This window comes from Leuresthes tenuis, unplaced genomic scaffold (assembly GCF_036924035.1).
Source record: "Leuresthes tenuis unplaced genomic scaffold, fLeuTen1.0.hap1 SCAF_13, whole genome shotgun sequence".
In the NCBI taxonomy this organism is placed as follows: domain Eukaryota; kingdom Metazoa; phylum Chordata; class Actinopteri; order Atheriniformes; family Atherinopsidae; genus Leuresthes; species Leuresthes tenuis.
In genome coordinates, this window is record NW_027325367.1 from 5,912,234 (window position 1) to 5,940,069 (window position 27,836).

Sequence of the window (27,836 nt, forward strand, 5' to 3'; positions counted from 1 at the left end):
TATACCAAAAACTAAAAGATCCTATTAAAAGAAGAAGCAATCAGAGATCAGTTGGAAAAGTAAAAGTTGAGTTTTAAGTTTAATCCTAAAGGCAGAGACAGTTTCTGAGTTTTGTACCCAAACTGGAAGCTGGTTCCACTGGAGAGGAACCTGGAAACAAAAGGCTCTTGTGTTCTTTCAAATAAATTCAGAATTTATCAAACAGTCCAGATGAGGGAGCTTCTACAAACGGGGATCTTTCCTGTCTGTAATCTGAGAAAAGGAAGCTGCTAATAGAGAATTTACATGGTTTCTTTTATTTGAATTTTAGTCTTAATTAGATATTTGAGTTACTATTTTCATGTGATAAGCATTTCCACAAATCTGTCAAATCTAAATGTCTTTATATATATATTTTAGTTTAATCATTAATTTGAGGAGAATTTCACTAGACTGTTTTCTGTAACTATGTATTTTACTCATATTCTTTCTCATTTTTTTAAATGAAACTTAATAAAACCAACATGAAAGACAGTGAGGATCTGACAATGTGATTCGGGAAACCTGGAAACTAAACTGAGGAGAGGTGATTAGTGATGGAGTGCAGCTGAGGGGAAAAGCACAGGTGAAGTGAATAAAGCTAAATGGTAAGGCAAGAGGAATTAATGAAACTATTGCAAAAATGGTGACAGGACCAAAAACTAAAACCCACAAAATCAACCGACGTGACAAACGGGATCCTAATGAATTCATTAGGATCATTTATAAATGTGATAATGTTGCTCACTCAGGTGTACACAATAACCTAAAAGGAAACCATCAGGTCATGTATTGATCATGGAGAATAAAACATGATTGATTACAGTATCTTTATTGAATTTTTAATTCTTTTTTTCAACACACAAACCCCCATCAACCCCATACGACTCCCTCCATTGGCAGGTTACCATGGAAACAGGCTCAGTATCCACCTCCTCCATGGTTGTTTTTCACTTCCTGATTGTCTTTGGATTCCTGCATCTGTCCATCCCCCCTTCTTCCATCAGCATCCATCCTCCTCCCCACCCCCACAGCCCTAACACGCACATTTGTACAATATTTTACAACCCTGACACAGATGTGGAACACACACGTGTGGTTTTAATGTGAACAAATTGATAACAAATCAGCAGATTTTATGGTAAATCACTCAAAACAGTAGCTCCTTTACTCAGAAATGAGTTCTTAAATCATGCAACCCAATCACGTTCCTGTCTGTGCTGCCGTCTACCTTTAAATTTAGATAATTCATGAATATGTTCAGGCAGTGGAGATGGTTGAAGCTGCATTACACAGCAAGCTACAATAAATCTTTAAATTATCTGTTTTTATCATTGTACATCAGGTTTTCTGCAATATTTTGCATAAATTTCTGTATTTTTCTCTAGTCACCCTGAAATGTTGCCTGATATGTACAATATCTTTTCCACTGTTACAGATATCAACGTACAGTAATAGAATTTCACAGGTAGTAAGTGTTCTTTAAATTAAAGGTATATTTGCATTTATTTCAATATCAACGACACAAAACTGAACACGTGGAAGATGCCTGAGAGCATTTCATGTCTTATTTCTTCTGTACGACAAAACTGGGTCAATTATGGACACAGATACTGTGTGAGTAAAAAGTCCAGACAGAGTAACAAGAGGGTTCACACAGATTTCAAATGAACTAGAAACAGCATCTAATGGTGATTTGAATGATGGAAAATGTTTGTTTCTGGTGGATAACCTCAGTCGGCTGCTGTGTTTGCTAAGCGTTAGCATGAGAAAAGCCTTTGCTGAAACATTTCGAGCCCAAATGTAGAAAAATATTGCTTTATTTGTGTTAGATGTGAGGATTTAGTGCCTTTTGACATGTTCTATTATTGCTAACTGAATACATTTTGTTTTGAGTTGTTGATATGTTAATGTGCTGCTGCTCTGTTGTTTGTGAAACAGATGCAGGACTGACATCTTTGTTTGAACTTGTGGACAGATTTCTGGTATTATCAAATAAAGTCTCCCAAAAAAGACACAGATCTGTCATACATTAGTAAGATATACAGTAATATATCTTTCATATTGGTGAAAGACTGTCTTACACCTTGTGGGGGTTTGAGCTGCAATTGGATCTGCTGCATCAATAATACAATAATGATTAGTCAGCCTGACCCCCCACTGTTTTCCCTCTTTACCCTCCAGGAGGTGAGGAACCCTGTGACACTAAACTGCACACACCTGACTGCACACCGTGGTCTGAACAACAGGCCGGTCTGGTGCACTTCAGCTTGCAGCTTAGATTCTCCAAACCCTAAAACCACAGAAGGCCCGTCTAAATGTAATTTGTTTCAATTTCACAGTGATGTTTTCACTTACAGAAACCACTTGGTAAGCATGAAAAAAAGAGGCTGAGGGGACCCGACTCCATCTGACATTAACTCACTCCAGGGTGGGTTACCGACAGGAGAGGATATCTGCCCGAGTAGCCCTGAAACTGCCCCCATTTCAGTCTAATTTTAACTGCTCCTCATTGCAGCCTTTTCTTCTAAAGAATCTGTTTTATGGTGAGCTTATTGGTTTGGACACAACCAGGCTCAGGCCGTGTCTGTTTTGACTTCTAATGAGAAACACTCACAGGGGAAGGAGCCTGGTAGTTATTTGATGAATGGACACCAGATTTGTTGTGCTTATTCCTCAGATGCGTACAGTTTGGCAGAGCGGAAGCTGGGAAGTTACTCGGTGTGAACAACTTCAAAAGGATCGGTGTTGCTGATGCTCTGCTGCAATAATTTACATTTAGATGAGGGTTTTCACATCTCACTTGACGTGAAAATGTATCGTCTTTAATGAGATCTTAACTCATTAAGATCTCATTAAACATACACATGCATCTCTCTTTCACACCTGGAGCAATGATTGCATGTTTCTCTATTCAAGCCTGATGATCAGAATCAGAAGTTTTAGAAAATATTGCTGAACATAGAGGCAAAGGCAATAACTCATCATTAAGATGATTATTTCCCTTCTCTACTTTATTCAGAGGCTGACAGATAAAGGTCTCAGACAACAGATGAGAGCTAGAGATTTTAGGGTAACATTAACCGAATTTGGGATGTTTTATGTAGATATTTAAAATAAAAGTAGTTTAGGACTTCAGGGGGTATCTTGTCAGGTGCATCTATGATAGAAGTACAGAGAGGCTGTAACAAGCAGTTATTTTCATCGTCAGGATATCTAAGAATATCTTCAGTTGTTTGTTCAGGTCTGACCAACAATCAAATCCCTGAAATATTAAACTCCCTCAGAATACAAATCTGTATATTATATATATTATGTCTATATTAAACTGACCAGCAAATATCTGCATCCATTTTGAAATATTTCAGGCATTAGTCATTGTAAAACTGACCTAAATGCATTGGCTCCTTTCATTTCCTGGATGCTTGTACATTTATTGTGAGGGTCTGTACTGACCCAACAACATGAATCATGTTAAAGAATTGTTTGTGTTGGAGCTAAAGTCAGCAGTACTAATATCGTAAGATATTCTTACGAGGTGCTCTTTGGATTGCATTCAACACGTATCAAAAGCTACTCCTCATTTAGTTTTTCTGAACAACGTGACTGTGGGTTTGAAGCGCTCGTCATAAGCGTCATTATTAATAGCGACTGGCAGCAGATGAATGTATGAATCATTGGATAGAAGCATGAACTTGCCCTGGTGACCTTATCGGTTTAAACACTTGATGTAAAAGAAACGTAGACAGGTTCCCGTGTTTAGAGGATGATTTCTAACTAAAGTATGGAGCCAGAGTTTGATCCACCAGAAGGAAACTTAATGATTTTGAGTATGAAACTCAGTGTTAGGGCACAGAGACCTCCCTTCTTTCACTGCAGGTTAAAATCATCATAAAGCTGATTTTAACCTGCTCTAACGGTTACTCTAATGCACAAACACCTAAGAAGACAATAGCCTGAGTTTAAATCGACATCTTTCTTATTGTTTTTGTTTTTTTGTGGCCAATTGAGCTTAAAGTAAAGTCAGATTCGCAACTAAGTTAACTGGAAACACTGGCTTAAAATATTAGTGATGCTTCGAATCCAGAAAGTTGCACTTATTAGCTTTTTTCTGAGCTTTTAAGCCACAGCTTAAGGTGTGAAGCTCATCTTCATCCAGGTCTTTCAAACAGCAGTGTTGTTTTTATATGGAAGAACAAACCAAAGTTGATCCTGATCACTGATCTAAAAGAGTTATTTTTTGAGTCAAGCTGAATTTCATTTTCCAGAGTCCATATATGTTTAAAATAACCACGGTACGAATGAAAATCCCACTAAATGAGATTTGAAGTGTGACATGCCTCGACATTCATCATTTTAATGAGATTATTTAAAGACATTTCAGTTAAATTAGACACTGGGAGAAGGACAGAAGACTGATGCGAGACAACAGGTCATCATTCAGGTTTCAAAGTACCTCATCTGACCAACAACAGCAAACATCATTTAATATTTTTCTTTTTTTTTTCTTACTGCTCTCATTTCCAAAAGCCAACACAGTCCTGGACTCTAAAGTCCTGCTTTTACACAGAAAACAGACCAAACCTGTCCCGAAAAACCCTGAACACATGAAATATTTACACAGATATCTTACAGAGTTTTCAAGCAAGCTGTATTGGTCATGACTATAGACACAAACGGGCCTGTCTACGCTTGCACGCACACACACACACACACACACACACACACAGTCTTTTAAAAGGACGATCCGAAGCTCTCGGTCTCAAACATGCAGGAGAAGATGGAAAGGGGGTCAGGTTGGTCATTTCATCTAAAGAACAAGAGAAAATGGTGTTTTACAGAGTTTCTGAGGTTCATCAGGTCATTTAGTTTCCTGTGAGAAGATCATTTCCATGTAGTCCATGACCTCTCAGGACTCAGCAGAGGTGGTGGTGTGTGTTTGTGCCCCGGCTGTCGGCTTCACTTAAAGGTTTTTAAGAGGATCACTGGCCAAAACAATAAAAGGAAGTTAAGAATAAAATAAATAACAATAAAAAAAAGATCTCCACTAAAGCTTTACTGTGCCGCTGTGGCAGCATGACATGCCGCCAAGGAATTACTAGAAGATGAGGAAGTGATGGATTTTTGGCTCTGACACCTGCAAAAAGAACAAAAAAAGTGATAAATCAGATTAAAACATGTAAAATATCCATTTTTACTTAAAAAGCAGACACACATTAATAAGATTATCAGCAGCACTGAGAATACAGGCAGATGAGAGATAAACCATCAGATTAGAGTGGTTGAGGGAGGGTGTGGCTAATCCTGAATAATCCCATTTAGAGATGTATTGACTCTAAACCGTTTACAGCTCACTCATTGGGCGCAGGCTGAACACAGAAAGCCAGTTTCCCACTTAAAGAATTAATTTGAACAGTGATTGCTCTACAGTGACATCAATGCAAAATGTAGATCACAAATATAGTCTTTTATGACAAAATAATGCTTATATCTACAAGAAAAAAATACATTTAGGTCGATTTTATTATTACTATTTCAACAAGAAGAAGATAATCTCTTAAATCATCATCTAAAGATTTATAAAGAGTTGCCAGAATGATGGTTAATCAATATGTTAATTAATTGTTGGACTAAAAACATACATCCTAATTCAGTGAAAATAAACAAGGCTCCCTCAAACAGGAACACGTGTTTATCGAAGCCCTTGAATTGGTTTTAAATAAGATAATCATGTGACATAGTACTTGTACTTCCCTACCCCCTCTATCTCTGCACTTTATCTTTCTGCACTTCTTTCTATGCCTGCACCCTATCTCTACTCTGTCACCTCTGACATAGTCAGACTAGTGGGTTCCTTCCATGTAGTTTATTGTTAGCTTTATATAGCTTGTTAAATCTTCATTTGTAAGTCGCTTTGGATAAAAGCGTCTGCTAAATACATAAACATAAACATAGACCGATGAAGGGTGGCATTTAACTCTAAACTCCATCCGTTATTGTAAACAATTACATGCTTTAGGATTAAAAGGTGTCAGTTTTGAGCTTGAATTTAAAGGTAAGGACAAACATTTTTGTTGTGTGAAAAGCCGGACTCACCAGGAGCGAGACTTGTGGACGCCTTTTTCCTTGATGGGAGAGTTGTCCAGGGACGAACTTTGGTTCGGGCCCGCTTCAGATGAGCCATCCGGTGAGGAGGTGTTTGGAGGAGTCATGTCCAGCTCGAGAAACATGATGTTCTCAGCCTGCACATGGGGGCAAACATAAGTGAGCTACAGTCAGAGTCAGTATCAGACACTTGCATCATTACAGATGCTTTAATGGGGCATGGATTCACATTTTTTATTGACATTTTGTGAGTTTTATTGACTTAAACACATCACATAAGAACAAACAAAAATTCCCACAATGAAGGAGCTCGATAAAAAATATCAGTTTAAAAATTTTTGATTGCCAGAAGAGTCGAGTTCAGGTCAACAAACACAGCCGTGTTTCCATCACCGTTTCGAATAGTGTCTTTTTTTGTTCATTTTATGCAAATTACAGTGTGCAGGTGCCAAGCTCCTATTGGCTAAGACTTCAAGAGCCTGTAGAGGATTGGCTAGCGGGGAGTGGACTTCTTAATAAAGACCTGGGATGATGACAACAGGTGGTCTCCCTCTCCTTCCAACCAGCCATGCTGTTGCAACAAGGCCTGCTGAGGTGTTAACAAAATTGTATCTTGGAGTTTGTAGGGGTGGGCTGCCATATTATCTTCTTGAGTTTCTCCAGTTTTATTAGTCTAGGGAGGTAAGTGGTTGTCTTTTGTTTTGCTTTGTTTAGGTCAGCTTCCCTCTTGAAGATAGTTTTGTTTGTTTGTTGGGCCATCCTGAAGCCTATTAGTTTATTTCCAAGTGGACATTATATTTCTTATATGAATTATAAATAAACTTTTGTTAAATTCTAAACAATTTCTCTGTGGCTGTTTGAGGAATATGGGTCACATTTATGTCGTGCCTTGGTTACCCCTAGATGGGGCATAAAAATCACTTAAAATTTAATGATCCATATTATGAGTCATGTACACATGCACACACATTCTTACCCTGTATCTGGAATGAGCTCCCATTGCTATGGCAACCCTGGCGTACTGGCTGATGGGTCGTTTGTACCCGACCGCAGATGTGGGCCTTTTCTTCATTTGTGAGGATTTACTGTACAGATGCACAGAGTGAAGATCAATGAGAGGCAAAAAACATAATCAATAATCAATGCTCGAAAACACAAGCTGCAGAACAGAAAGAAGGAGCAGGTCGATTTCGCTCCTGCCCCTAATGACTTCTGAGAGGAGAGACGAAGAGCGAAAGCAGGAAGCTCAAAATCGAAACTATCTCTTGGCCCAGAGTGAGAATGTTCTTACACCTAAAACCCTCCCTGACCTTTCAGCAGGAACAAGAGGCTGGTACTTCCACTGATCCTCCTCTGGGTCAAAGGTCAGTCTGTTCATGATCTTATTCTTTTCCTCCGGAGGGATGAAGTTCTCTATGATCAGATACCTGTGGATACACAACGCACAGCAAGGCAGAGGTTTAAAACAAGTCTCTCACACCACATGACCTCAGAATTATGGCTGAAACTGTATATATACATGTATATTTCTGCATCAGGGGAGTCTTTTTTCTGATCAATACACTGTCGACACCCAAGGTGAAAGTGTATTTAGGTGGCTTTTCTTTCTCTGTTCTGGTAAGCCCATTTAGTTCGAATTAGGGAAAAGCTTAATGATCATATTTACCTGAGAAGGGGTTATCTTAGCCACTCTAACCATCTGCAGTTACTATGGTAACATAACCAGTGTGTTGCTGCCATCAAATTCAATATTTTTCATGACAGTGTCTCACATTTTTATGTTTTCTTTGTTCTATTGTGAGTAACATGGTTTATTTGCAAATCAATGCATTTGATTGCATTGATTAGGCTTGTAATAAGAGATGAGTCATCTGGCAAGAAAACATAAAGTCAGTGTTTCTGGGAATGTCTTTCAAATAAAAAGCTAAATGGTCCCATTTTTAGGCAATATCTGTTACTTCAGCGCCTCTTATCTCTCAGCATTTGGAGAATAAAGCCCATATGTCATGCTTTTGGGGATGCTTGTGAGGCTCACTTGAACTTGAGCTCTCTGGTGAGCTCGTTCTGAGTTTGCTCCAGCTCCTGTCGGTTCTTCACATGCTCGTCATTCACATCCTTAATCTCCGCTTTGATGGTCTGCAGCTTGTTGTACAGCTAGGAGGAGAGACACAGAGACAAACAGAGAGTGAGACAGGCTGAGGAGTCGCTGACAAACTGGTCTCCAGGTTGCTGCAGTTTGGTTACCCATGGCAACGGTACTGGAGGCACTGGTGTCTGGAGAACAGGCCAGCCAATGGGAGCACACCAACCTTCAGCAGCCCCCCACCACCTCACTCTGGTTCATTCCTTCGCTTTCCTCCTGCTCTCCTGAGCGTTTACCCTGTTTAGTCCTTAAATATGGAGGCTTATCCTGACTTTAGACCTCAATCATGACGCTGCAGCTCAAGTATGGAGCAGCTTCGACAAAGTAAGCAAAGCTGTGAAAGAAAATGTGATCAACAAGAAGCAGACCGTTTACTTCCACTGCGCTGGAGTGCATTCACATTTAAATGGGAGAAAAGGTTCAGATATTTAATCTATTTCATATTTATAACCCTATTTTTCATGTGCTTGAATCTAATGAACCAAAAATCACAAATAAAATCTCACTTTTGGTTCTTTGTCATGAATCCTTTGCCTTAAATGCAGCTGTGTTTATTGTTTATTTGTGAGTCTTTTTGTCTTCTGTGAATAAAATGCAGCAGAGACCAGGTGATTGACTCAGGCATTAAATATATTCCTTTCACTTTAAGAACTCCTGGGGTTTGTTTAAGGTCATTCTCCATCAGTGGCAGACAGGATGTCACTATTCAACATTCAGCCCCTCTATGTACGTACCACTATTTTTGAGATGCAGAGCTTAACTTTTTCTTATCTTCTTTTTCAGAATGCACCAAATCATAGATTCCTGATGTTCTTGCTGCCTTTCTGATGCATTTGTTCTGTTTTAGAGGCCTAATTTACTTGCCCTGGGAGGTCATGCATGCTGTGGGTTCAGAGCAATAACTTCAAAATAAAACCACCAGACACAGAATCAATTCGAAACCTAATTGAGAAATATTAAAACCCATAAAAAGATTGTTAAATTGTATTTGGACTTGAGGGAGAGGGTTCTCACTGCAAACCTTCCAGTTTGTAGGTGTCTAACCTCAAGTTATATCCTTTGGTAAACAGGTAACTGTATATCATGTTTAATCTACTGCTCATACTCAACATTAAGCCTTATTTGAGTTAAATTGACATTATACTACAATTTACTTCCCTGAGCAGCTATGTTTACATTTTTTTTACTCATTTAAAAAAATAGGACGAGGATGGGAGTTTTATTTTGTCTCATGGCTACACAGGGAACTATTTTTACCATGTAAGTACAAATTTGACTGGTTATCTAAAGCGATTTTTCCAGTTAGCAGATTTCATGTCCATATATATAGCTGGTCACATTATTGAGCTTCACAGGCTACCCCCTGAAAAATGTTTATTCTCCCTCTTTTCTTCAGAATGATGGCATCATGCGGTGGGAAAGGATGGCACACATTTTGCAATCAGGGAAGCAGAGGTCAGTACAGGATCATTAGTCACACTGTCATCTGCACTCTCAGAAATGGGCTGTGTTGGTCCTGCTCGCTGGATCTGTGAAGCATTGCAAAGCATAAAACAAATGCTGGAGAGGAGGGGGAAAACAGGTTAGTGTGGAAAAAGCCGTGAGCGTGAGCACAAGTAACGGAAGGAAGGAGGAAAAGAACCAGGAGAGAGAGGGGACGGCAGGACAAACCTTGAGGTACTGATATCAGGCATCCGAGGCATGGGTGTCATTAGGATCCAGGTCAAGATCAGGGTCAGAGGGGAACAAGGTGGAACAAGGGATATTTTCAAATTAGGAACAAAAAAGAAATGCGTGTTTGTGAGAACAAGTAAAAATATATCCGTGTGACTTTGTTTTTCCCATCACAAAAGCACGTGCTCATGCACGGATGAGCATTTACGCACAGTTGAATTATTTTTCAGCATCATCACGTGTCGCTAAACACTCTTTATCTGTTAATGTTTCACCTTCTTGAGCTTCTTGGTCTTGGCTTCGACTTCCTGCTGTAGAGAAGTGAAAGTCTCTCTCAGCTCCAGCGTCTCTTCGTCTTGGACCAACATCTGCTGCTGTATCTCCCTCTCGTTACACGTCTGAAAGCATGAAGCAGAAATGTCACCTTCCTGTCCAACTCATGAACATATCGTGAGGTTTATGCAGGTTTATGTTTTATGCAGCAGAAATATAATGATAAAATGTGCGGCTTTATAAGGAAAAAACAACATACGATCCAACGCTGTTTTACCTGCTCAGCAATCTCCTGCCTTTTCATCTCAAGCATCTTCTGCTGCTCGTTGGTGTGATCTATGATGTTCTTTCCTCCAACCAGCAGCTTGCTCTCCATCGCCTGAAGAAAACAAACATTAACTGGATTTATATTAATGAAGCCACTGTATCCTGTTCTTAAAGGTCAGATGTCGTGGAGAGAATTCAACGACTTTCAGTTTATTCATTAATCTAAAGGAACAGGAAACACAGAATTCAAAGCTCATCATTAATATGTTACTTGGTTTATTTCTATTGGAATAGGTGATGAAGACATGTAATGTACAAAATAGGTGATGTATTAAAACACAGTTGTCCTGAATATTCCCATTTTTGTGTGCCAAAGTAAAATCTATGGTTTGTTGACGGTATGGAGAAGTATAAGGACATAAAGGTGAAATATTGAGAAAAAAAGTTTTCAGGAAAAAAATCGTAATATTAAGAGAACAATTATAACATTTTGAGAAATAAGATGAGACAACACTTTATTGATTCATATGGCAAAGTGTTAGAGCTGCTGAAAAAGACTCCTCACAAATATACAGAGAATAGGTCACAAAAGTTGACGTGGGCATTAAACAGTTGTGTCTTTGTGCAGTCGGTGCAGATGTTGTGCTGACAAGGCAGACGGAGGCTGCGAGCTGGAGGTCGTGATGACACCACACCACAACAAGCTGAGCCCTGCTAACATTTGAAGAGCTTCAGGCATGCATCAGACTCTGAAGTAGGCCAGGACCAAACAGCACACTGTGCTTTCTTTTAGTAAAACATAGTTTTAACCTTTGTTGACTGGAGACACATCTAATACAACCTCTTCTATATTCTCTGAATATTTTCTAGTTTGCATTTCTTCAAGCATCTCTGGCTACCATAGAGATTAAAGACCATGGCTCTCAGTGATGCAACGTTCAAGTCTTGAAGGTAAGTCAAACTTTCACACTTTCACACGCTTTTTTGTATCTTGATTCCTGTCCCGGGGGGCAGACATCTAACTCAATAACAGGATAGGCAGTGAGAAGTAACACTGAGGGGGAAAAGGGAAAAAAGAGGGACTGAGGCCAAAAGATGATAAATGAGAGCCACTGACGTTCTGTGATGGCTGCATTCCAGGACTTAATATAAAAAGACAGTGTGTGTCTGTCAATTGTGTGCAGCATATACATTCTTCAGCATTTAAGGGGAAGCACAAAAACATACATTTAAACTGCTGTGGAGTCCTTCAGAGGGGATGCGTCTGCAGCACAGAAAGCCTCTTTGTTTAAAGCTGTCTTTGTGTTCAGTGTGTATATGTGACTCCCTGTTTTGCTGCACTTTGTGTTCTGCCATATTCTCTCAGCCTCATTAAAGGGCTGATTCATGTCAGGGATTTTCCTCATGTCCCTTCTCTCCGACATGCCAGTTACTTTACTGACACGCAGGTTTTTATGATGCACGATGTGAATCCGTGGCAGCTTAAATAGAAAATCTGATGCTTCACATTTAACTCAGGGCCTCAGGAGATACAGACCCATAACTTTCTTTAAGGATAAAATGATCCTCTGTGAGCCTCTGAGGGGTCACAAATCTGTCAAGACCCCATTTGTAATTGTTTTCACGAATACAGCAACACCCAATTAAACCCTAACAATGGTGGTGTTTACTGTAAATGTCATTTGTTGTCCTAAAAACAGAGAGTACAGCATTGACCTCAAAAGAGGAAACAAGCTCACTTCTCCTGAAACCACATTTTCATCCAGTAAAAAGTTGTGAAAAAACGTCTATGTCCAAATTTTGGGTTTAGTTTAAAAGTGAAAATTCAGTTGCCATCTGGCTCGAACTGAAGACACTGATTAAATCTTTGTGTTTACGTCAGATTTCTCACTTTTTTTTTTACAGCATTACATTATTCAACTGCGCCCTTGATGAGTGAGAGAAGCTTAATTTGGAATTCAACCGTATCGATATGCACTTACACGTCACTGTTGTAAAAAAAATATGCATAAAGACAGAACTTTGGAGCATGTACAGAGCCACTAGGCCCATTTGAGTCTAGTTGAGTGTATACATGCAGGAGTGATTCGATCTCCACAGCCTGATCTGGGTGTGTTACACTGGTTTTAAAGCTTCAGTTTAAATCAATTTTGGTCTGACTATTGTGTCGTGTCTCTTACCACCTGTATCTTTCAGATCTCCCTCCTAAAATAACCATTTGGCCCTGACTGGCCAGCTGATTTGTCAAAAGACAGCCGCTCATTCTTTGTTTTAGGCCTGCCAAAGCAGCCTCTAGGCGGGTGTTACGCAGCTTGTTCAGTTCAATTCGTAATGCCTGAAAGTATAATATGGTATTTTTAAGGTGAACACATTAATGGAATAGTTCAACAGATAATTGTAAGGTAATTAAACAAAGAGGATCAATACAACCTTCATGTCTGGGTTTTAAATGTGATGGTGATTAGCTTAGCTTAGCATACAGACGGGAAGCAGAAGCAGTTTCAAACCCACCAGAATCTGATAAACACACTAATTTAAACATTTCATATCTCATGTGTTTCATCTGTGCACAAACAGCTCCCTGCAGTGACTTCAGACAGTACCACTGTTCTCATTAAACGCTCAGATAGAGATATTAATGCGTATATTTCCCAAACCCCTCACTAATCTTTTTAGGTTTTGCAAAGAACACAGCGAGTAGATTATCAAATCTCATAATTAAACAGTCATTTTTGTTCAAAACCTCAAATCCTTTCGTCAAATCCGTATTTAAATCATCCATTAGTCCACTCATTTAATCCAATTCACTATCTGAGTTCACTAAGGGAATGAACTTATCACAGAATTTACAGCTTCACATGGCTGATTTCCAATCAGAGTTTTGGAGCTGTGAAGGAATAAAAAGCACCATCTTTTAAAATGTCAGCGCTTCTCGTATTTAAGATACGCTCAGAAAGGAACAATTAAAACAAGGATGGAAAAGATAAAAAGACGGAGACTCTAAATGACCTTCAACTCACTCGTCACTGGAGTCATTATTCTGTTTCCAGGCAGCCAGATTTCAGCCACAAGTGCACAGTCACATTTCCATCAACTCAGATGACATCATACTGACTTACGGCAAGCACCTAAAGCTAAACCTACCATTATACTCAACTAAAAGGGAACAGTGACCCAACAGCACAACACATCCACACAAACTCGTACACAGCTGCAGTCAGGAATAATATCTACCGTTCTCCAAAAGTACAGAAGGCACAGATTTGTCCCTCATGTCTTTAAAAACCTTTTTATATCAACTTTATTGTACTTTAAAGGCCTCCTTCAAAAGTTAAAGCCAGACCAGGAAACTAACAGCTCAAGACTGTGTTAGCTGCAGCCAACATAATCTAGATTACATATCCTTTTTTTAAAATAAATGTTGAGAAAAAATTAAATAATCGCCATTTAACCTGCTTTTTCATGCAAATGAAGAGCATTTGTTGATGAACTCTAGCGTGTTTTAATGAGAAAAACTACTTTAAAACACCATAGATAAAATGATCTTTTAACCGAAAAGCCTTTTAGAGTTTTTTATTTTTTCGTTGAAAGCCAGTTGCAACCACTTCCAGTGATAGCTGTGTTTCGATTTTATATTTTGAAGCACTTCTGTGAGGAGTTACAGTGCATTTTCTTCAAATGAAATCTCTAATCTCAGTCAGTAGACTGAATAACACCTCAGACTGCAGTTGGCCTGGATTTGAGTTATTTACTGTATTTGTCATGGCACCAGGTCAGATCTAGTGATGTATATTTCTGTGCTTCTGTAGAATCTGCCTGAGGACGCTAAAAGGAAAAGAACTTAAGCATTAGAGCGCGTGTAAGCCTGCATAGCGTTTGTGGGCGCATAATCGGCTCATAAGTGCATGCTCAAATTCTTTTGGCTGTAAATGATCCATTTCCTGATGGGAAAGTGAAGAGAATGGGAAGTGTTGCATATTGAGCTGGCTCATCCGCACCAGCCAGCCAATTACAGCAAGGCCGGTCCCTGCTGGGAGCAACAGCGCTATAAATATCATCTGACGACAACAGGTTCTGTGTACGCTGCACAGGGACAGAGAGCTTACTGGGAAGAGACACGGAAGAAGACAGGGAGACGAAAAATACATGAGACACTGAGCATGAAAGACAGAGAAAGAGGGAAAGAGGAATAAAGGTCAGGACATCTTGAAGAGTCAGTTTCACATTTGTTCCGATCGATGCAAAAACCACTTAAGCTGCCACATCTTGAAGCCTCAAATCTCATCACTATTACTGAGTGTCAGTCATCTGCTGACTAAGGAACACACGGAGATCAAGTAACTGACATGCAATCAGCACAAAATAACCAACAAAGTCCTTTTATTCTCCCTGATCATGGATACAAAAGCCAATCTGTTTTTTCTATGTGACTTATTCATTTAGTCATGCATTCAAATGAGTTTCTATCATGATAAAATGGACAGATGATGATGACTCAGACCTAACCAGTTAAGGTACTACAGCCTCTGTGCGCCCCACTAACACTTTTAAATATAAAGAAATTATAAAGATACTTAAGCTGTAAAACTGTGTATGAAAATATATCTGAAATCTATAACAATTCTTTTTTGGCACTTTCTCTGTGAAAGCTGCAACAAATTTTTGTTTTGTAGCAAATTCAAAGCAACGATCGCACCATTTTAGGACATTTGGCTCATTTGGGGTCTTGATCCAAACAACTAAAGTAATTTTCAGATGGAAGATCTGTAACATTAATGGCTTTATCACCACTTTATCATGGTGTTATGAAATGTTGGGAGAAAATGAGATGCTGACTGCATTTTTAAAGAGTTTTATGAATTAATATTTCTTATTCATTATAAGAATTGTTCAAAGTCCCCTAAGTGAAAATATTTAACTTTATTAAGTCAACTTAATCACACATTAATCTTTAAAATGGCTTGACATTCAAACATCTGGTCAAGAAATCCATAAATATAAATCCAAAGAAAATCATATATTACAATCTGTAGTAGAACAAAGATGCCTTTAAGATGACAATAACCTCAGAAGATTTTTACATTTTTCACTATTTTCTGGTCTCAAGTCTTCACACAGCTTGTGTGATAATCATCATTCATATGTTAGGCCTAAGATGACATCACAGTAAACGATGTCTCCTGTAAAATAAACACATATCAAATATTGTATGTCTATGAGCAGACATTCATGTGTTTAAAAATGTATTGTTTAAGATATGAACCCATGACATGAAGTGAACACACATGGATACACACAGTACATTCATCAATATTTCAGTGATGCAGCCCTCTATGCTGAAAGATGGTGAGCAGAAATGAGCTCTGTCTGTTATCAGCCTCCTACACACACACATACACACACACATACTGTCTTTTCTTTCTCTATCCAGGCTTTTTCCTGATCTAATTAGACAGGAAGGCAGCCATACAAACAGGAAACCCCATTATTCTGTCCATACAGCTACACACGTAAGTGAGTAAACGTGCAAGTCTTTGTGTGTAAAAATAAATTTTTCATGCTTAAACAGATGGAGAGCTGATATGTACAGTGCTGTGCAAAGGTCTTAAGCCGCTCCTCATTTCTTCAGACATTGGCAAGAAAACAGGAAATAAGTGCAGTGATTTATTGAAACGTGTGCAAATATAAACACAGAATATAAGGCAAAAACAGTTTGTACAAGCTTGAAGGGGAATGTTCCGGTCATCTTTATTCTCCAACACAGCCTGAACCCTCTGAGACAAGCTTTCTGTCATTTCTTTCGGTAGTCTTCAGGAATAGTTCTTCAGGCTTCTTGAAGGACATCCCAAAGCTCTTCTTTGGATGTTGGCTGCCTTTTGTTCCGTTCTCTGTCAGATGATCCCACACTGCTTCAATAATGTTGAGGTCCGGGCTCTGGGGAGGATTCATCCCTCCATAAGACCTGTTGCCACTGATTTTCAGTCCACTTCTTGTGTCATTTGGCATAGCTCAGCCTTTCCTCCCTGTTTCCCTTCCTTAAGAATGGCAGCCACCCTTCCATGGAGACCATTTCTGATGAGGCTTGGGCCAACAGTAGATGGATCAGCTGAAGGTCCAGATGCATCTCTCAGGTCCTGCCTCAGGTCTTTGCTGGATTTTTTCCTCTTTCTTAAGGACATCACTTTCAGATCCTGTTCATCTGCTGTAGATAGTTTTTTAGGCCTGACACTTCCTCTTTTGTCCAGTTTCCTGCACCTTTTTCATGATACTACACACCATGTTGAGATATTCTGGGTTTTCCGCTAATAGCTCTTTAAGAATGACCTCGTTGGAGCAAAATGGGAACAAATTATGTGTCTTTGTGACAGGATGCTAGTAACAAAGTGCCTGAAGATACAATTTGAAACTGGTTCTTTGTTAACTTTTCTGTTGTGTGTAGACAGGGAATGGAGTGTGGTTCATTCCCTGAGTTAGGTGCCTTTTTTATGCCTGAATGATTCATAGGTCAGTGTTAAGAGGCTTAAGAAACAAAAGAACACATTCCTGTGGAAATGGTCAGGTACAAGGACTGAAAACAAGTGGGAAAAGCAGCCAAAGTCCAAAGAAAAACTTTATTTAAACAGTTATTGATCAGGGACACTTTAAAAGATGCAAGGATGGTTGCTTAGAAGCAAAATGTAAAGAAATGAAGAGTTGCTCAAGACTTTTGCACATGACTAAACATACAATGTATCTATGTGCATGTAAGTGTGTGTTTATAGGTGTGTGTCCCATTAGATAATGCTCATTGTTGTGGATCCCATGTTCTTATTGGCTGAATTCAACTGACAGGATGTGGGAAAAACCTAATCCACTGTCAACACTGAGCTCCTCTGGTAACAAAAGACAGACTGGAATATCCATCCATGGCAAGAAAGAGTTTATATCAATAACTAAAAAGAAAATTCAAGCTAATCTTGGAAGTATAAGCATGTATGTTTCATCCTAAAGTTTCAGTTGCTTCAGGATAAGTTCCTCCCTTTGTTTGCAACATCAGTTTTCCAACAAAATGAATGAAAAGATCAGAAACATTGGCAGGAAAGAGCAACCTTAGTCTGGCCAGTGTGCCACAGAAGAGTTTTATTCTAAGAAGTCACATATTAGATTCACCTCTCACGAGGGGGCTGACCTTTCCCGACTGTACTAATGTTTTCTGTAACAACAAACTGAATGAAAAATTCCACAGTCTTCTCCTAATTTGCAAGCAGAAGTGGTGATATTTTTAAACCTTAGCCTGACACATTTACTTGAAGATGCTTGAAAGTATGTTTGCTGTCCTGCTTTTCAGGCCAAAATCAGTAAATCAGCAGCTGAAAAGCAGCTGAGACAGACTGAAGGAAAGCACTTTACAGAATCAAAGGCAACACAAACAAGATAAACTGATTCATTTAAGTAGACTGAGACCTAAATTTGTGTTGTCACGAAGTTTACTGACGCTCATGGTTCACTCTTGACCTCAGAAACACCAGTAACGCCTGTCAACAAAACAGCCTTTTATTGACTTTGAAGAACTTTACACCAGTTGTACCCTGTGATCTTCATCATCTTGGCAGCTCTCACAAAACAGCTCATTGTTGTTCATTCTGAACAAGAAGTCCTTTAAGTACAGAAAGAAATGGGAATTTAGATAACACATTTCCACAGCACATTATTAAGCTCATGTGATACAAAAAAGCTAGTAAAGGTAAGACTTTCAACGTCTTAAGCCAGATTGAAAGCCAGATTGATTGATTGACATGAAATAAGTAGGGGTAGAAAGATGAAGATGTCTCTGATGAGAGACACGGTAAGAAGCAGGGAGATGTTAGAGTTTTGACCCAGAAAAGTGGATCTAAGAATAGTCCACTGGAGGGTCAGACTAAGCAGGCTCTTGATGAGAAGCTGCGGCTCGACATGAAGCTCTGAACAGCAGCTCCACCCATACGTGACTTTGTCTTAACACTATGATATAAAGCCTTTGAGTCTGTTGATGTAAATTAGAAATATTATAGGGAAAATCTAGGCTTTGTTAACTGTCCACAAAGTGAATCAGGAAATGAGCACAATTTAAGGTGCAACAGGATATTAATGACTAATGACACAGGGGTAATTTGATGTGATTTTGATTTTTAGTAACATAACACACAGATGATTGTTTGATATTAGCATCCATTGAGTCAGTAAAGCTTGTTTAGGCTCTTTTTCTTAATTACCTCCTGGCTGATTTCATGAGTCACTGTATTACTAACATTCATGGTGCCCAATGTGCACATCTGTTGCAAAGAGAAATGGAGAAACTGTGATTTTGTCGGTGGCTTGCGTGTAGCTTTCGTTTTCTTGGTTTCTGTGCAGCTGTGTGGCTCAGTTGCTGCTGGCGGCTAAAAGTTCTCTTCATTTAAAAGTCTGTTGTACAAAATGAAATATGACAACATAAATAGTAAACGTTAACAGGACATGACGGATCTGCTAAAACAGTTTTTCCAACAGTCAAAACAGCTCTGGAAGTGAACACACTGGCAATAGATCGACCAATAAGAATTGTGTGCTATGAAGCAAAGGGAAGGTCCATTGTTTCATCCTGAGTTTGAGCACAACAGCCCATTTGTACCAAACAGTTCTAGGGGGGGTTTCTTAGGGTAATGGGGACCAGAGGACCACGGGAACATTTTCATGATGCTGTCTGAAAGCACCCAAGGTTGCTGCATTATGTGACATCAGCCAAATGAATCCCACCACACTATTTATCATGAGACAGGGGGCTAAGATAACGATAAGAAATGTATCATCAAAGGTAGAAAGAAAGAAAAAAGACAGACGCTTAATACAATTTGAGTGTTTCTGATTCTTTCAGAATTTACTCTAAGTTAGACTCCTAAGATTTCCATAACTGCACAAACCAGTTGTAAAACCACTTGTTTCAAACTGATGAATACCATTTGGAATAGAGGAGGTGCACACGCATAAAACCTATAAGCAACACCCCTAAAATAACCAGATAAGCTGCCTGCTTGTCACTTATTACAAATGTCAACTAAAAGTAAAATCAGGAACTCAACACTGTGTTCAAAATATTTTAAATAAATAAATATAAATAAAATTGTTGCCTGTGTTGTGTTCAGAGCAGTTAATCTGTAACACAAATGTAGTTTTATGTTCAAAAGAGCCTGTAAACCAAGACAGTGTGACAGTTAAGTCCTTTTAGTTTTCTTTTCAGCTGAGTGGTTGTCCGGGATTGGCTGGACTTTTGCTACCTTTGAACAGGTCCCCTGTTTGCAGCACCATTCGGAAAGCCAGTTAATCATATTTAAACCAATGGTTTCCTGTGTTTCAGGGGGCAGCTGACAGGCTTTGTGTAAGCAGCTGGCCCCGTGTGTCTCACTTGGTTTGTATCTGTCTGTAGACACTTTGGCTTGGAAATGTAATAGTGTTTACTTATTGTGTGTGCGAGGACACTTTGAGAAAACATTATCAGTGGTCTTTGTTTGTTAGACTTAAGTCTAATTGTAAATTACTCTACACTGTGGGTTTAACCTACATTAGTTTCCTTTACTTTTTCTATCTGACTTCCTATGTAGAGTAGCATTATTTAGCTTAACTACTGAAATGTAGGAACTGCTGTGAAAAAAGCTTCTTTGAGTAAAGGTTGTTTATCTGTTCATAAGGAATTTATGATAAATTCTGTCATCAGTATGTTTGGAAACTTTAAAGAGAAGCTATGAATACGTTGCTCCATTCATCACTTCTGATAACATAATTGAATTATCGTTTGGCAGAACAGAAAACTTCATTAAGCAGAAAGCTTGATCAGTTTTTTCAGGTGATTCTTCTTCCGGGTCTTTTTCGTGTCACAAAAAGGATTTTCACACGTCTGTTGATGTGCAGAACCTTTCTTTCAGTCCAGTTACGCTCTACTCACCCTCAGCTTTTCACACATTATCACAAGAAAAATGGTGAAAACAAGCGAGTGATGTGGACAAGAGTTCACAGAGTCACAACCAAACCTGTGATGTTGTGAATTCATGCGCTTGTGTCGTGACCCGCAGAGATCAGGTGACGTCACACCTTACATTTGCCCTGACGGCACCTCTAGCAATGAAGACAACAGCTCGACAACAGTTGCACCAACACAACGCACAGATGGAGCGCTGCACCTCGGAGGCCGGTTAGAATTCAGCACCCCACAGAAACGACAGCTGACCCAACACAGCCTCACAAGACCTTTGCTGTGTGTGAATCTAAGTTGACAGAGAGGGACTCAGTTGTATTATCATCTATTCCACTATGATTGGTTGGAAGAGATGAGAGAAAAAAACATTTAACCTATAGGCAGCGTTCTATGATTGGTGGCTTAAAATGGAAGCTGAGCCAGGGAGCCGGAGCTGGTAGAAAACAAGATGGTCACATGATATAGTCAAGGCAAATAAACAATATTATTTTCTTCATTTTAGGGCTTTTGTACTCTCTTGTGAGATTGCAAACAAAGACAGTTTTGAAGACCTTTGAGCAATTTCTGATTTGTCGTCTGAAACTAGTGACTATTTTAGTGTTTATGGATCTCTGGAGCCTTTAAACGCATAAAACTTTGAAAGATACCCATTAAACCTACAGTATGCACTATTATTCAGACATTCAAGATATCACTCAACAGAAAATACAGCAGTCAATGCTACTAATGGAAAAGCTGGAATTAGGAAACTGTTTTCATTTAGACAGTATAGGTTGTTTGTGTAAGTTTTTATATGATCTATGTGTATGTTGTGGCCATGAACACAAAATCTCAGGTGGACCCACAAACTGAGGTTTCAAGTATCCAGTAAATCAAAAAAGTCCTGCTTTGAGGTTCTACACAATCCAAAAGTCTGGCAACCTCTTTACAAACAGAAAATTTGCAAGAGTCATGTGTTCAAAAGAGTTTTCTAAAGGCAGATACATACACTAAAACATGTGTTTAAATCGTTTCCCATTGCCAGTAATAGCCATTTGAGGGCTGCAAAGTACACAAAGAGCCACAACCTCCCAGGTAGTGGTGTGTGCTGAAGACAGTAGATATTAGCCATAAACAGCATGACTGACGATGAGCAGCTGGCTGTCTTACAGCTGGTAAAATCAGTTGATCTCGCCTTTTCTTCATCCATACGGTTTTGCTGTCAGTTTCAGGGCCTCCATGTGAGGCATTACGGTAAAAGCAAACATGTATTTCTGTAAAGACAAACTGAACCTGAGTAAAGCTCCCTCAGCCCAAATTAACAGGTGCACTGATCAATCCCGATCAGAGCCAATGAGTACCTGCTATCACAGCAGACGTTTGATGCAATGCTGGCATAGATGGGAATACAACAATCAGGTACACACACTAATATTTCATGAGAGTTCTAAGCTTGTGGCTGCATGAGTGAAGACAGCTCACTTTTTCATTTATCAACACATTTGTCACAGGTATTTATTGACTCCAGATCCAAACATAATCACCATGTCAGCACGCTAATATTAGCTGCATGTGCTGCAAACAGGGTTGCAGGAGTAAGTGCAGCCCAAAAAAAAGTTCTGCAAACCCATTTTTACAAACAGCGAGCTCCGAAAACTGACAAGCGCACCATTACATGTCCAAAACGCAGAAGGTGGCGCTATATCATCAGTCTGCATGATGGCTGTTAACTACTAGCAGCAGTTTACAGGGTTGTCAACCAACAGACCAACAGTGAGGTCAACAGATGTATTTTAAACTAATTTGGACAATAATCCGAGCTCTGTAGCACAAGCTGTAGCCATCGCCACACTTAAATTTAAGATTTGCGTGACCAATGTAGTTCTGACCAACTGACAAAGACTGATGCATCAAAGGCAGGAAATACTTCTTCCCCCTAATCATCTTTCAGCTTGGGGGCAGTTGCTGATTCACATCGCTCAGCAGCCACCCAGTGAAACACTGGAAGTGAAGATGTAATACAGATAAATACTAAAATGTATTAACCCCATGATCCTTTGAGGAAAAAACGTGACAGGAAGTAACATGAGCAGCTTTACATAGAAATGTATATGAACACATAAGATTAGGATTAGCGCTGTCTCGGGGGACTTTTCCACAACTGAGACACACAAAGCGCCATATCATAGAAATAAGGCAACAATGATTGTGTTTACACTGCAAAACCATCCACAAATTCAATCAACAGCTTTGCAACTGGGAGTCAGAAATGAACAGCCTTGGGATATTTTAGATTAAAGACATTTAAGGGAACTCTGAAATACAATCTCTGAAGTGTCCTTGTCACATCATCAGGAAAAAGTGAAAGAACCAGCTGGTCGGGAACAGGGACCTCAGGGGTGAAGGATACTGATCCAACACAATTCATTCTTCCTCTTTATAAGTCATTGTTTTATAAAGGAGATGTATAGATATGGAGGAGTACTCTTAATGAGATAAATAACCGCTTGCCTAAGGGTTGCACATATGTACCAATGATTAAAAATGATGCACTAAAGGGGACGAGTCATCATTACTATTTATTCTCAAATTTACTGTGTAAAATGATGTTATGCTGGATATAAAATAGTTTTTTAAATTCTATGTAAGTCACTAAAAAAGTTTAATTTAGTTTTTAAATATTATTAACTTCACTTTCAAAACTCCTCAAAAATAGTGTTGTTTTGCCATGTAAAAGTGTGTTATTACACCCAACAACACTTTGTATGTTATCTTAAACGCATCTGGAATTCTCAAAATCATGAAATTAACAGAGAAATGAAAAGTCATATCCTGTTTTTGATTTTTAGCAATGCAAAAGGCCAACATTGATGATAGCAGCTTCAGGTGATCTGTTCAGTCATTCATTTTGTAAATGCATAAATGGGGAAGCAGTAAAAATGCTTCTGTATGCGTTGTTTAATTTTTCCTGTTGCACCCAAACTCACCACCTACAGCCAGTGTTTTTACCCAAAGCTAAATGCGTTAAGTTGAGCTCTGACAATTGTTAACGGCTCTACGGTGGGTTTAGAGAGAGATTAGAAGCAGCAAAAACAAAAATAAAACCATTTCAAAGACTTGTGCAAGCACTGCCAGCGCCACTCCTGCAATAAAGTCTTCACTTGCCATGTCCTTGAACTACACTAAAGCTTCTTTGATGAACAAATGTGAAAATGCACACAACATCACACAGTGATAGCAGCCAAGAGACGGTTTGTCCTGCAAAAACAAACCTGCATCATCTTCTCCATCTATTGCCCCCATAGTTCGTCACTGGAAATATCTTTTCCCTTCTCTCATCTCTTCACATCGGGGCCTCAGGCTGCTCAGTAAACTGATCCAGCAGTGTCTCATGTTGGACGATCCAGGCTGCAGCTACAGTATTAAAGAGTGCAGTCACTCAGTCATTCTGCATGAGTTACTTATTGACTGGATATGCCGATGAATCAGGGCAAGTAATTAACGCAGCTTTGATTCGGGCCTTGATTGCTGGCTGTGTGATGGTGAGCAGGAATATGGCAAAGAGAGAACATAGGATGGTGCCCTACACAAAACAACATCTTATACATAATACGTCCCCGTCTCTGAACTGTGATGATACACATGATTCAGAGATGTGGATGAACATACCCATCACACATGTTCTTAGGTGACTGGGATGCTGAGAATGGGGAGTTTTGAAAAAAAAAAATTAAAACGTGGTTTTAAGATTCAGGATTGGGTCTGCTAAGGACTGGGATTTTGCCTTTGGTTGTGATAACACTTGAGCCCTGTTAATAAGAAGTATTCGGACCGGTTCTAGGATTCTCTGAGGGTTATGGGAACTGGGGAGCTCCACAAAGGAGAACATCGTTAAGAGATTTTCCCTTGAGTTACATTCACATCCCATACATATAGAAACACGGAAGTGACTTAGCAGTGGGTGATACACAAGTCAAAATGATGTTGCATATAGGCTTGATAAAACCTGGGCTTCACTGTTGTTTCATTCCTTTAGGCATTTAGAGGCTAGTGCTAAGAACTGTGGTTTAATTTGGCAATGTTTATTTGGAAAAGTGGGTTCTTGGGTGGCATATGAACATTCGGCCAATTGCCATCATGTGATGAAAGCTCCTACTCTGAAGTAGGTGCTAAAAAAGACCCTTTTGGTAACTACAGTAAGACCAGTTTCCGATTTGGCATTGGGTACAAAAATAGGAGAGAGTACTGCCTCCAGTAGTTGTAAGTACCATGAAAATATTGCTAGGGTTCAAAAACACCTTCATCGTCCATTTAAAGACATGTAAGCACTGCCAGCGCCACTCCTGCAATAAAGTCCTCTTTTGCCATGTCCTTGAACTACACTAAAGCTTCTTTGATGAACAAACAACAATTATGATAAACAAACACTGCTTTGTTAACGTTTTTTAATCTATGCAGTCTTCTAGTTTCCCTTGTTGAATATCATAAATAGACAAGTGACCCTTCTGGACTGAAGGGTTCTGCTCACTTGCACAGAAGTAGATGGTACACCCGAGCTGACAGCTGGATGTGGTCTTTGGGGTGTGTCTGAGTGCTATTATTTGTTGAGAAGGCCCCCCAGCAGGGGTCCCGGTTGGTTCCTGACATCGGTTTGGTGCATGAGAGTTCTCATGAAGTGCCAAACAAGCAGCTCTAACACCAACCCTGTTGCTACTCAGTCAGGAAGGTCCATACATTTTTGGGACAACAGTCGAAGTTCTTAAAAGCTCATAAAACTTGGAAAATGTGGGCATGAGCTGCTGAGTAAGTTCATGTGATAGAATTAAAATTAACAAATCATCTACTGATTGTAGTTGTTCTCTATTTCCATGTATTTCTTATTAATCCTATGACATCATCAGTGATATGTTACATGAGAGTGCAGCTTCCCAGATCATATAAATGTGTGTTTTGATCTCCAAGTTGAATTATTGGAGTTATGTTTCATACTACAATACCCATTGCTTGTACACAAACTGAATGGGTCTATTATTTTGCAGCTTTTGTGTTGTTTGTGTAAATACTTACTCTTTGATCTTTTGAACTCTGAATGTACTTTTATAGCGTCTCATTTTCGTATGTCATGAATGGAGAAACAGTCATGGAAAGAACAAATACTGCTTAAAAGAAAGCCAACACACCAACACTTTGCTCCAGCTTCCTGACTGGACTCACCTTGTACTTGGCGGTCAGTTGCTCTGCAGCTTGCTGCTCCATCCTCAGATCCCCCATCATTTTCTCCTTTTCTCCCAGCAGCCTTTGCTTCTCTTCAGCCAAAAGGAATTGATCATCTCTGATGGCCTCTTTCTCCCTTTCCAGCCGCTGTTCCTCCAGTTTCACATACTCCTCTGCCTCCTTCTCCACGCCATCCTCCTCGCCGTCCGTCTCTTCATACCCATCTCTCTCCCAGCCCTCGCCGTCCACCTGCTCTTTCTTCTGTTTGCTCCTCCACTTCCTGTGGTTGAGCTGAGCCCTGAGGCGAGCAATCTCCTTCTGAAACTCACGCAACAGAGCATCTTTGGGGTCCTCGTTGACTCTGGGTTGGTTCTGGATGTTCTTAGCACGATTGGCGTACCGGAGGGTGGTGAGAGTCTCGTCATAGTGCTGGGGGGCTGGGCCAAGTGTGGCAACCATAACGGTCTTAGCATTCCCGCCCAAAGAGTCCTGCAACAGCCTGGTCAGCTTGGAGTCCCGGTATGGCACATGGCCACTGCGTCCATCTGCTAAAGCTGAGATCACATTCCCCAAGGCTGAGAGAGAAAGGTTAATCTTGGCGGCTTCCTTCAGGCGCTCTCCCTGGACACCAGTCTTGGTTTGGCGTTCACTGCCTGCCAGGTCAACCAGATTAAGGCGCCCTACTCGAATATGCTTCCTCCCATCTGGTCCAGGCTGGCTGCACTCCACTGTGATCAGAAACAAAGCGTGGGACCTGGACGAATGTTCGTTCATGTCAGTTGCTCCGACCGCCCTCGCCTGATTGCCAACATTCATCACCTCCTCGATCTCTTTGATGCTTTTGCAAACACATGACGTGAGATCCTGAACATACACCCCAGTATCTGGACTCTCTCTGAGCTCCAGGCCTCTGGCATTGCCATGGTTGGGATCGAGGAGATCACGAATCTCTTCTAGATAGATCTCGAGGTAGGACGCCCGCACCAAGTACTGCTTGTCAGACTGGGAGCGGGAGATGTGTGTGAAGACATGGTCAAAAGCGTTGGGAATAACCCCTCGTTTCTCTGGGTCCCGCCATGCTCCCTGCATGGTGTAGGTCTTTCCGGTTCCGGTCTGCCCGTAAGCAAAGATGGTGCCATTGAACCCTGCGAGCACTGAGTCTATCAGCGGCCGCACGCTTTCATCATACAGGTCTCGCTGTTTGGAGTTTGCATCATAGACTGCATCGAATGTGAATGTTTTCTGAGGCTCGCTTGGCAGTGCACGAGGGTTTCTAAGGATCACCTGCCCCAGCCGCAGATCCATCTGCACAATCCCCCCTGCAGGCCCATTGGACTCCTCTTTCCGGTTCAAAGGACGGCATCGAACTACCACTTTCACTGACTCACTGCTCTTATTCTTTGACATGATTGGCTTCTGTTTCTTGAAACAAGCAACTAAATAACTGTTTATATCACAAATCAAAATAGATTATAAATCCTTATGAAGACTTTAATCAGACAATATCTAATTTGTCTGTGATCTGTGATTTTTATAAATCATTAATAACACATTCAGAATGGCTTCTTGATCATGTCCCAATGGAAAATAGATACAGTGCCTTAAAATTACAGCTTTATCAATACAAATGATGAGACGTCGGTGTTTCTAATGGCTGTTTTCCTTTGCTTATTGTCTGTGATATAAGCCCACAAACAGACAGTCAGCACCTCTCACGCTCAGGATCGACGCTCCATTGCAGTCCCCCTACACACGTCCAGATTCACTCGGTGAAAAAATAAAATCCATTAACGCCGGTAATGACACAGATCAATTCACACGCCATTCCCCCCTGGTCCTGACTGAACACGTCCGGCAGCCGTGCTGCACACCGCTGTCCGCATCTTCTTTTCCTCCGCTCAAAGATGCTCCGAGGTGGATCTGCGGCTGCCCTCCTGTACGCAAAACACACAAACACGTATCCAGAGATACGCTCCCACACACGGTCATACAACCGCCACACCCCACATCACTGCGGAGTCGGACAAAGGATCATGGGAAATGGAGTTTTGTTTAACAGAAGAGTTGATTCTTGTCCAAGGCTGCCACCAGCGTGTCAAATGGCCTCACTGTTAGGTCATTAGAGAAGTTACTGGAAATTTGCAGTTTTATATACACTATCGATGGCGCCATAAACACTTAGAAACACGTTATTCCTCA

General features: G+C 40.1%; 1 protein-coding gene across 1 annotated transcript; it reads right to left on the reverse strand.

Moving 5' to 3' along the window:
* Positions 1–834: 834 nt before the first annotated feature.
* On the reverse strand, positions 835–27,611 carry LOC140267181 (kinesin-like protein KIF3C). The gene is made up of 8 exons (XM_072362386.1): positions 25,638–27,611; positions 10,491–10,592; positions 10,216–10,338; positions 8,159–8,277; positions 7,434–7,550; positions 7,100–7,208; positions 6,115–6,260; positions 835–5,155 (listed from the first exon to the last, which is right to left on the reverse strand). Exons 1-8 carry the CDS (start codon positions 27,042–27,044, stop codon positions 5,074–5,076), a joined length of 2,205 nt encoding a protein of 734 aa, XP_072218487.1. The 5' UTR covers positions 27,045–27,611; the 3' UTR covers positions 835–5,073.
* Between the last annotated feature and the right edge of the window lie 225 nt (positions 27,612–27,836).

Excerpts from the sequence above, each read along its gene's own strand:
- LOC140267181 (XM_072362386.1), bottom strand. The coding sequence starts at position 27,044 with ATGTCAAAGAATAAGAGCAGTGAGTCAGTGAAAGTGGTAGTTCGATGC. Across the intron at positions 10,593-25,637 it reads AACTGACCGCCAAGTACAAG|GCGATGGAGAGCAAGCTGCT; the intron begins GTGAGTCCAGTC and ends TGTTTTCTTCAG. Across the intron at positions 7,551-8,158 it reads ACCAGAGAGCTCAAGTTCAA|GTATCTGATCATAGAGAACT; the intron begins GTGAGCCTCACA and ends GTGTATCCACAG.